The sequence below is a fragment of the Sinocyclocheilus rhinocerous genome, unplaced genomic scaffold, assembly GCF_001515625.1.
Source record: "Sinocyclocheilus rhinocerous isolate Xijiao unplaced genomic scaffold, SAMN03320098_v1.1 scaffold3676, whole genome shotgun sequence".
NCBI lineage: Eukaryota > Metazoa > Chordata > Actinopteri > Cypriniformes > Cyprinidae > Sinocyclocheilus > Sinocyclocheilus rhinocerous.
This window is the reverse complement of record NW_015650689.1, coordinates 114,094-125,460: the sequence shown is the minus strand read 5'-3', so window position 1 is coordinate 125,460 and position 11,367 is coordinate 114,094. Positions and strand designations below refer to the sequence as shown.

The window sequence follows — 11,367 nt, the reverse complement described above, 5'->3', positions numbered from 1 at the left end:
TATATATATATATATATATATATATATATATACTGTATATACATTCTCTCTTAGTGTTTTAATGGCATCTCAGTAAACAGGTAAAACACTGATGTTGAAACACTAAAATTGAAACACTAAAAACATGACTTTGAGCAAACATTTTATGTTGTTGGGTTTCGGCTTATAAAAAGTTCAGGAATCCCTGTTTTATCTCAAATTACTTATTTTGTGACATGTTGACCTTATGCAGAATTAATGATATTATTATATAATAAAGTAAATAAGATTTACAAACAGATTTCTGCACAGTCACCTGATTGATCCTTTACTTCTGATCAAGCTGCTTTGTATAAGTGTATATGGGTGTGTGCTTGGCTAATCAATGCATGATGGATGATATTTGGATGTTTGCAGTGGTAATGGCCACTTTAGTGTGTGTGTGTGTTGTGAGTGATTTATGGAGCCAGTGGTCCACAGCGAGCTCCCCGAGATCTCCATATGAAACAGTCATCATGCTACAGTAAATCAAAGCCATCCACAACAGACTAAACAACCAGACTCGGGGAGTTTTATTTTTACAATCTTCCTTTCGGTTTCAACATCTTTTTTGCTCCCTCTTTACTTCTTGTTCTCGCAGGCAATAACAAAAGTGATTTACACATGTACCATAGTTCAACTGAAGAGAGAGAATGTGCTCCCAGCAAATGACCTGTTAACAGAATTAATGAAGGGGGAATAATACATCCCTCACTTGGGCAGGAATTGATTACATAAAAAAGGAGTTTTATTTTTACAATCTTCCTTTCGGTTTCAACATCTTTTTTGCTCCCTCTTTACTTCTTGTTCTCGCAGGCAATAACAAAAGTGATTTACACATGTACCATAGTTCAACTCTTCCATACAAATTCTTTCCACAAAGCACAAAAAACATTCAAATGATGCAGATCACAATCACATGACGTCCAGGAGTCCATACGAAGCTCTGTGTTTATGATGCATTATTAATATGTTACTGAAGCTTGATGGTAGATAGATTTGAGGTTTAGCAGTCAGGTTTTCACTAAATCAACCTCATTTTGTCAGTGTCAACCATATAAGCAAAGAAAATTGAAATTAGCAGCATTGTAACCAATTTTATAAAACTGAAAAAAAAGAAAAGGTTTGGGCTTCTGATTGGTCAGTACAGCGATCCAGCCATTATATAAATCTATATATAAACAGCTATGACACAAAACACCTGCTCATCAAATTAGTGTGCATTTCTGCTTATTTTTGGTGCATAGCAACATTCTGTTATATTAAGGACGACATCTTCATGCTGAAAGATGCCTCTAGACACTAAAATGTGGTTTTGCATTTATTTTTTATTAGGTAGTATTTCTTCTAAAAGCAAATAATTAACTTAAGGTTGAGAATACACTGCATGCTGTGCTCAACAACATGCTTTAACAATATATATTCAAATATTATGTTCATAAATATTTATATTCATAACCTCTCGTACCTCGTGGTTTGCTTCAGTAAATAATGCATCATGAACAGGGAGACTGTTTCAGTCTTGCGTTGAAATACACCATTTTCACCCAAATACAGAATGATTAAGCATGTCATGTTTAAGTAATGGTCTTGAACGCTGTTAGAGATCCTCCACAATCCCAGAAGCCTCACATGGGAACCATAAAGAGCATTCCTGAGCTCTCAGTTGAGCTGTTGATTCTCGTCCTGATGAATTGTGGGTAGTCTGTAAGAATGGCACTCCGGTGAAGTGTGTGGATGGACATATAGCGAGTAAACACTGTCACTTCACACTGTACGCTTCCAAAAAAAAAAAAAAAGCTTCTACTGAGGATCTGCTTGAATTTGACAGTTTATTAAAGCATCTGGTCAAGAAACAACCGAACACCCCACATGAAACATCAATCTCAGGTGTTTTGATGCCGAGCAAGTGATGAGTTTCCTTTTCTTAGTTTGTTAGTGTTCAGTAGAAACAGAACTGAATTATGGACGCCTCACAGCTTTTCTGCCAGTGTGAGATGTTTTGGTGAGCATTCTTAAAGGGCAACTCAGCGAAAGCGGGTTTTAACTCCTGAGTGGGTAAATAACCAAGTGTAGCAGTGCTTTGTCGTTCCTTCACAGCGAGGCATGAAGACACTTTCCAGACCCTTCACCCTCTCTGCTCCTCTCTGGTGGAACGACCTGCCCACCTCAAACTGAACTGCTGAGACCATCACAACATTCAAGAAGCAACTGAAGACACACATTTTCTCTTTTCTGCATTTCTCCTCTACTCCGGCTTGTTTGCCAATCTAGGTTTCTAATAAACCTGCCATTGAATTCTGTGAACATTGTTGGCTCTGTAACAAATAGCTTATGCTTCTTTATTGTAAGTCGCTTTGGATAAAAGCTAAGTGCATAAATGTAAATATAATTGGTGATTTCTGCCACAAATAGATATTCTGGGTGGTTTCCAGGTGATTGTTCAGTCAAAAGAATATTATTTACTTTTTTTTTTTTTTTTAATTTCAACAAAATTTTCCAGCCCAAAAATGTTCATACTGTCAATAGTGTAACGATGTATGAAGCACAGCTCACATACAAGAAACTTTCAAATTAAGCAGCTTTCTGTTGCCAAATTTATGTGACCTACTTGAAAATAAGCTAAATCTGTGCATCAGATCATGTGGATTCCTATTGTAATGACCAGCGTTAGGGGTAAAGCATTACAAGTAACGCGAGTTACGTAATCTGATTACTTTTTCCCCAAGTAACTAGTAACGTAATGCATTACTTTTTAATTAACAAAAATAATCTAAAAAAAAAAATTCTAAGTTTCATATAAGTAATGCCAGTTAGTCTTGTTTCTAATGTGTTGACTGACAGCTCTCCTGTCCTCATGTTGAGAGAAATCAGGAGTGAGTGCAGAGGCGTTGAGAGCGCTGTGTGAACATGATCATTACTGTAGTTCTAGACTAAATGTCAACATGCATTTATTCATCTCACTTGCACAAAAACAGATTCGATATTCCTCAAAATGAATAAAAACAGTGAAATGCAAACTCAGAATATGACACAAACCTGTAATAATTAAATATGTTAAATAACACAAATATCCTATATTGTATTGTAATGTATTTAATCCCATTTTATTAACCAATGTCTTTGCTGCTGACCTTCGATGATCCAATTCAACCATACTAATGAGCAATAATTATTAAGGATGCACAATATTCGATTTTTGCCGATATTTTTACATTAATTTTGGCCGATAGCCGATGCCGATATATTTCCTTTTGTTTGGAAACAACACCAAATCTCTCCTGTACAGAGATCATAAATTATTTTTCATTTTGGATAGTTTTTAACAAAAACATACTTTAGAGAATTAAATAAACAATTAAGTTATTTTATAATGAGAGTACATTGAAAGCTTTGAAAATAACTATAAAACAACTATAAAGCAATCCTTAACATTTTATTTGAATATTTAACATTTGTAGATGGTCTAAAACAAAAGAGTTGTACAAATTCTGAAAATCTTTTAGAGCTCATTGTATTTAAGTTTTCATAATCAGTTTGAAAAAAAAAAACATATTACACATTAATGAATGCATCTGTGTATACAACTTATTTAATTTACAAGTGTCTTGTTTGTGATTTTTATTAATGTAAGCTATACCTTCTGACCTTTAAATCAAACCATACTCGTGATTATGACATCAACTGCTTTATTTAATCAGAAACACAATCTTAATGTTATTTGTGTATTTTACTTTCATTTTATAACAAGTAGGCCAACAGCGCCCCCCAAGTAAATAAAACGCCTTACCGAACAGGCATTAGGACCCGGGGCAGGCTGCCGCTGCAGGTGCTAGTAACTGGTGACTCTATGACGCTCATTCTGTACTTGCATTCTCAGATTAAATGCTCAAAACAATGAATCTAATCATCATTCAGGCAAAAGTTCAAGAATGACCACACTGCTGACATGATCTTATCACTATCACACCCTGAGCACAGGCGAGTTACTCATCTTATCAGTAAGGCATATCGGCACAATTTTTCATATCGTGCTGATGCCGATATTTGCATTTTACGCCATTATCGGCCGATTTTGATAACGTTCCGATAATATTGTGCATCCCTAAAAATTACTTTTGATAAACACAACATTTGTTTTTCTTTTTTTTTTTACTTGTTGAAAAGTGTTGAACTTTTTTCTGCTGCGTCCTATTCTTCATGCAATCCAGAATAACAGCACAGCTACAAGGTTTGTCTGAACCGCGGCCTCTACTGTACAAGCATGAATTTACATTTCCTTCAGCCTGAGGCTATTCATTGAACTTTTGGTGTGAAAGGGCTTTTACATTTGCCAAAATTATAACTTTTTTACATTAAAAACAATCAAGCAAGCTCAGCCTAGATGAGAAAAATGAATGCAAAAGTAACGTAACGCATTACTTTCCATAAAACGTAACCAAGTAACAACATTAGTAACTTTTTTTAGGGAGTAACAAAATATTGTAATGCATTACTTTAAAAAGTAACCTTCACCAGCACTGGTAATTTCATCTGCGAAATTTTGCTGAGCAGCAGTAAATGTGACTGCACCTTAAGAAGCCACCAATAATTAATACTGATTATTTACCAACTCAGGAGATAATTGCAGCTTGTTTTTACTTAAGGTTACATGATAGAAGCCTGTTTGCTAACATGAAGACCATATCTGGAATGAAACATCATCTCCATTGATCCATTAGTGTTAAAGGTTGGTTTCTGTCACCACCGCTGAACACTCACTGTTGAGGGGACGCTCTTCCAGACAAATGTCTTCCGTCAGAGAGCTGCAGTTACTGGCGCCCTCCTGTGGCTCGGAGGTCAACTGCAGCCTCACACGGCTCCGGTTCTGGCTCACTCCATTCTGAAGGCCCGTCACTAGACGCTGGGACTCTGCCGAGGCCGCGGCTGCCAGTTCTGGGGTTTCGGGGCATTCGTGGGTCATCGCCGGGGCCATGCTGCCGCTTTTGGCGTGGGGCGTCTGGCTGTGGGTGTGACGGTACTCTTCCTCAATGTCCTTGCCTAGTTTCCACCTCTTCCACTTCTTCAGCATCTCGCTCTGGACCTGGAGAGCCGGAGAAACACAGTCTATTCAGTCAGAGGACTGTTCACAAAAAAGAGCGATATGACTGAAGAAAAAAAAACACATACACAAAAAAAATCAATGGTGAAAAATTGCATCCAATGCAATACATATGAAAAAAAGAAGAAAAAAAAGGTGAATGTTCTTGCTTAACATGAAGGGCTTTTTTCATTGCTAAAATTAACAGAAAAAACCCCCAACTTGGTGTGAATAGAGGTTCCCAACAAGTTGGCCGTGACCCAAAAAGCTATTTACAGCTATGTTCTAACAGTATGCGATAGGTTTTTAGTTAGGATAGCAAAATAAACAGGCTTCTCAATGTTTAAAAATGCAGGTGAAATCACTTCTCTGAAATCTTTTGCTGTCTATGTCAAATACTGCTCTCGCATTTTATGGACGACAGTTTTTTGAACCTAGAAGAGTACAAGGCTGGCTGTGCACAAAATAAAAAGGGTCAATTCCGACTTTGCTATGACAATCTAGTGCTTCTGTATCAGTGACTGTAAGTATGTTTTGTTATTAGTTTAAGTATTTACAATTGACTGTTCAAATGCGGAGTTTTGCGCAGCGCAGAGTAACGCGTTGTGTGTGTGTGTGTGTGTGTGTGTGAGAGAGAGAGAGAGAGACAGGGTCGCATCACAGTGGAGTCAGCTGTCTTAACCGTGGCTTGTGTACTGCATCATCACTGTGTCTGTCATGCGACTCTGTTGGCCTTTCGGGCTTGAACTGATGGTAAAACTAATGACATTATTTACTGTCTTTACATTTATTTTGAAAGATGAAGCTCGCGATTATGGTAAGGGGCGTTACATTTCCGACGAGTGCTTGCTGTGTTCGGCCAATCACAATGCACTGGTTCAGCTGGCCAATCAGAGCAGACTGTGCTTGTCAAAGGAGGGGGCTTTGTTGAAAACTACGTGTTTGAGAGAGGCGAGGCATAGAGGACCTACAATAATGTACAGTATTTGAAAAAATAATGTGTTTTTTGAACATTAAAGCATGTCAACATATTCTGTTACACCAAATACACAAAATAATGATCTTTAAAATAGCATCATATGACCCCTTTAAGAGATGCTTTTTTATTATACAAAAAAAACAAACCGGAATATCTCTCACCTCTTTGTTGACGAAGCAGTACAGGATGGCCACGAGCAGACCCTACAATTACAGACAACAACACACATGAACCTCAACCATCTGCTCTCATCTCACAGCAGATACCATCCATCTCTGTAACCACTCTGATTGAAATGATCTGATGGTGACGGTGGGCCGGCGACCTTTGCCCTCTGACCTGGAAGGAGCTGAACAGGAGGTCGTAGAAGAGGCGGATCAGCCTGAGAAGAGACCCCTTCGGCACGGACTCATCGATGACGAAGGTGAAGAGGATGGCGTGAATCCCCAGCAGAGGAATCAGCGTGAGCGTGGACTTGGCCAGCCTGAGCAGAGCGAGAGAGAGAAACACACATTTAATGAGAGCATGAGCTCTGCTTGCATGAAAAAATAACAATAAAAAATACGGCGGTCTTTTACCTGAACTTGTAGTCTGTGTATCTCATCTGATGCGCCTTCAGCTTGGACATCAGAATCTTTATTATGCGAATGAATATGATGAAATTAATCTATTCCAGAAGAAAAGAAAGAGAGGAAGGGAGAGAGGTTCAAATCACTGAGACTGACGTGATTCGTGTCATTCAAAAGACCACGATATCTCAGTTTCACTACCGTACATGATAACATGTCAAAGCGTAACGCATGAACTCACATACACATCAGTGGGATCTCTCTATTTTGACTTTATAATGCTTTCATTCTGTTCTGTGTAACTTCTGAAGCCTGAGCAGAACTAGTGTGACAAACACAAAACAAACCACTGTTATAACTGATGAATCTCTCTTATATTTGATTCTTACTGAGTTTAGATGATGAGTGAATTGATCCACACAAACAACACAAGAGACTTTACAATTAATTGAATTCATGTATAAACAACGTTGCCATTAAATTGCAATTTAATAAATAATAAATAACAATGTATTCATAAACATTAATTAATAAAATGCGATCGAGATCTGGCAATTTCAGTTTTGAACAGTTGTCAGATGATTTGTTATATAGATTTTTTATCAACTTTTTAAAATGTGCATGCATGTAAATATGTAAATAGGGGAGAGCATAAAGTAAAAAATAAAAAATATAAAAGTAACTGTAAAGAGTATTATCCTCTAATTAAGGCTCAAATCTTCTAAAACAACACAAATAATGACTGAAGGTTCGTTTAATTCTGCGTCATATACATAAGCAAAGTTATATCAATATTGTTTTCCAAATAGGCTACTTTTCTGAGAACAGAAATCCCGTGGATTCACATATCGCATAAAAAAAGCTGTTCAAAGCCTGTTTCTGCTGCAGTTTTTAAATCAGAACATGGTACAAGCGCAGTATAAATGGGACTCGTGAAATAAATCATTTGTGTTGTGTAGAACCAACATTTCTGTTGTGTTTGTCTTTATTACTTTGTAAAGCCCCCAGAGCATTTTTCTATGCGTTGATGAGCGCGCCGGAGGTCACGCGGAGGTCATAATGCTCTCCTGCGCCCGAGGCTCTCGATGAATGAACACGTCCTCGGATAATATCAGCGTGCAAATGCAGAATATTAGAGACAGCTTGAATCTCAATACGCCATATGCAACACACACACACACACACACACACGCACACACACATTTGGATCTTCTGCGCAGACGCTTGACGAATGGTTTCGTTGTCATGCGAGGCTGCGTTTTGTTTTTTTCAGTTTCAAACGGACTGAATGACATCAGCTGTAACGGCCCGTTCACAGCAAAGACGACATAACGATAAAGATATAGTTTTAAAAATCATTCTAGCTTTGAAAGAACAGCAAATTCACACCACTATAATGATAATTGCACAGAGGGATGGTATCGTTGTAATCACTTTCAAAACGTTTTCTTCTCAGCTGATTAACGATAAAAACATTGACAGTCAGAATCGACTCCAAATACGTTATCGTGCGTTGGCGTGGATGATATATATGTATCGTTAGAAATATCTTTATAGTGAAATCTGTGTTAATCTCTTACCAGATACGCAAACAGAATGGGAGAACGGATGATCCACCAGTAGCCCATGTTGATATTCCTTTCCCAGCATCTGCATATGACAAAATATCATAATCCAGCCATATAAACATGAAAAAATGTCAAACTGTAAAAAACCTAATCCATCATTCATTTTTTTTTTTTCATAAAAGTGGTGTCACAAGAAATTAAATTTTGTTTAAATTCAACCTGGAATGCATTTTGCAACCCATTTTTTCATGTACAGTTACAGTATGTGACGTATTTCACAATAAAACGGCATATTTAATGAGACACAGCATAAATCTGAAGCGCAGGACTTTATTTTATCCATCAGGAATTTAAGTCGTTGCAGAGGCTGATTGAGTTTTATTGTATTTTGATGAAAAGTTACTGAGAAATAGTTCACAATAAATCAAGAAACGAGCAAACTGAGTGAGTTTAGATTTCAGATCGACTTGAAGGTATGTGTGTGTGTGTGTGTGAGAGAGAGAGAGAGAGAGAGAGAGAGAGAGTGTGTGCTTTCCAAAACTGAGCACTGATTACTCTTATAAGTAAAAGAAGCATGTGTCTTTAATTAAGAGTTACCATGGCAACGATTTCTTCATTGTTATTTGAATAGAAGATTTTCCTCAGCGGCTTAATAACTAATAAATCACTCTCACACACACCTGTGAACATCTGTTCAAACGGTGATCTCATTAGTTTTCAGAGGTATTTGTACATTTTTTGTTCGTTATAAATGTCTAAACATATACAAATGGTTCTGAATCCTCTGTAGACGTGCAGGACTGGAAGCATTTGAGCTTTGTACCGTTCAATAATCCCACAACACAACTCATTTAAGTTCAACAAAGACTTTTATAAATGGCTTTTTTTTTTTTTTTTTTTGAAGTCAGACACATCTAAACTGGATTAATGAAGTCATTTGAAAATCTCTGTGTACGACAGAACTTATATTCAATATTCGATCAACAGCATTCGTGGCATTTTGTTGATTAACAACACCAACAACAAAACAAATAAATAAAAATAATGTTGTCTCATCACTACTTTTTTCTTTAAAAAATAAGACCGAAAAAGAAGCACTAATACTGTTTTATTAGTCTGTTATGTTCTGTTCAGTTTTGTATTAATTGCAGTTTTATCCAGCACTTTAATAAAGCATGTGTTGCTTTATTTTATTTTAAATGCACTTTAAAAAAATTAATGGGGCAATTGTTTGGATGACGTAAAAGCAGAAGTGTTTTTTTTATTTTATTTTATAAAAGTACTTGAAATCATGAATTTGTTAAAACTGTATTATTTGAGCTATGAAGGTTTATATGGCATTATGGCAACAAAGCTGAAATCTGGAATGATTTCTAGTAAGTGATTTTACCAGACTAAAATCATGCTAACACACTTATTGTTCATGCCATGTGGCTATACTGTTGAAACTGTGGGTATATTAATTGATTCATAAATTAAATTAAATTAAATTGAAAAAAAAGAGATAAAAAAAATGTTTTACTTATTGTTAATGTTAAATATTAATTAAAATAAAAAATTTAAACTAATTAACATTGAATTAAAATAGAATCATTGAGATACTATTATGGTTTTGATTAATATTTTAAATTAATTTGTATTTTTATATTTACTGTTTTCATTTTAGCATAGAACTTTAGTAAAGCTTTTTTTTAACTCATCCCTCTTTTTCTTGAAAATAAAATAATCACTTGCAATCGAAGTTTTACTGTTTTATTAGTCTATGTTATTATTTAACTTTGTCTTTTCTGTATGTATTGCATTTTTGCTGATTGTGCATCACTTTAGTATAAGCATTTATTGTTTTCAATGTGCTTAATAAATAAATTTGAATGTGGCCCATTTTTGGAACTAGCTTCCATTTATTACCCATACTTGTAATTATTCATTTGTTAAAGCTTGTGCATTTGAGCTGTAAAGTTGTATGTAAATGTTTTATGGTTTATGACATTGCCTTGTCATTGCAAGTTAAATTGAACTTTACACAAAAAAAAAATATCAGACTAAAATCATGTTATAATGTTTAATACATGCATAATGTTCATGTCATGTGGCTATATTGTTATTATTATTATAACAGTGAGTAGGTTAACGGATCTTCCCCATTCACTTCTTATGGTACAGTAGGTGCTTTACTGCAAACCAGATTTTTGCTTTTTTTTTAAAGAAAAGGGGGAAAGGGGACTTTTTTTTTTTTTTTTTGGTAATCAATTTAATTGCCACAAGTACAATTTTAATGAAGCTTAATTTGCACCTGGAATATGTCTTTAAAATCTGCAGGTATAAATGCATAAATGTCGCCTTGAGCCGCCATAGTACACAACAAAGAAGAAAACCAAACGTAAACTAAAACTTACACGAACTCAACCGTGGGTTATGAAATATGTTGTGTCACCACAACACCCACTGAAGAATCAAATTAAACTCAAACAATAAACAGAAAGGCAAATAAAAGAGGGGAAATGATATTCGCTGCCATACCTTAGAGAGGAAAGAAGAAAGAGCAAATACAGACGTGATGAGAGAGGAACAGCAGCGCCTTCATCAACACTTTATACTCAACTGCCAACTCATCATCATCACGAGAGCACCTGATTGGTGCAGAGGGAGAGGGGGCGTGTCTAGAGTCACCTGAGGCTCGTCAGGTCTACACTTACACTGATCCACAATCAGGCCAGAACCTATCAATGCATTGCCTTAGTGGATATGGGTTTATATCCAACTGCACTTTAGACACAAATACCCATGAATACTAACGAGATCACGCTGGTTCACACATAGGTGTGTGTATTATTTAAGAGCAATGGGCCGCTTTATGAGTCTTTCCACCTGCTTTCAGTCAGAACATGAGCATCCGGGGAGATCATAAAGCTCATAAAGAGCTAATAGTCTGACCGTCTAACACTTTTATCCTCCTATATCTGTGCCGATCCCACATAAACTCGTTCCATATCCATCAGCACATCAGGATTTACTGCAGGGCTTCAGATGCGCTTTAGGGTTAAATTCACTATATTTGCTTTGATAGGCCTCGGATTGTACATTGTTTGGAGGACAAAACTGGGCAGGATGCAGAATATTTTATATATTTATATTTATATATATACAATTATT

General features: G+C 36.2%; 1 protein-coding gene across 1 annotated transcript in view; it reads right to left on the bottom strand.

Moving 5' to 3' along the window:
- Positions 1 to 4,654: 4,654 nt before the first annotated feature.
- The window catches only part of LOC107712052 (glucagon receptor-like), a 20,377-nt gene continuing 13,664 nt past the window's right edge, over positions 4,655 to 11,367 (bottom strand). Inside the window, exons 7-11 of the mRNA XM_016517179.1 lie at positions 8,227 to 8,296; positions 6,656 to 6,744; positions 6,417 to 6,561; positions 6,239 to 6,280; positions 4,655 to 5,101 (exon numbers count right to left, since the gene is read on the bottom strand). Coding sequence (XP_016372665.1) covers positions 4,742 to 5,101; positions 6,239 to 6,280; positions 6,417 to 6,561; positions 6,656 to 6,744; positions 8,227 to 8,296 — 706 coding nt within the window. The 3' untranslated portion in view covers positions 4,655 to 4,741. The remainder of the gene's footprint in view (positions 5,102 to 6,238; positions 6,281 to 6,416; positions 6,562 to 6,655; positions 6,745 to 8,226; positions 8,297 to 11,367) is intronic.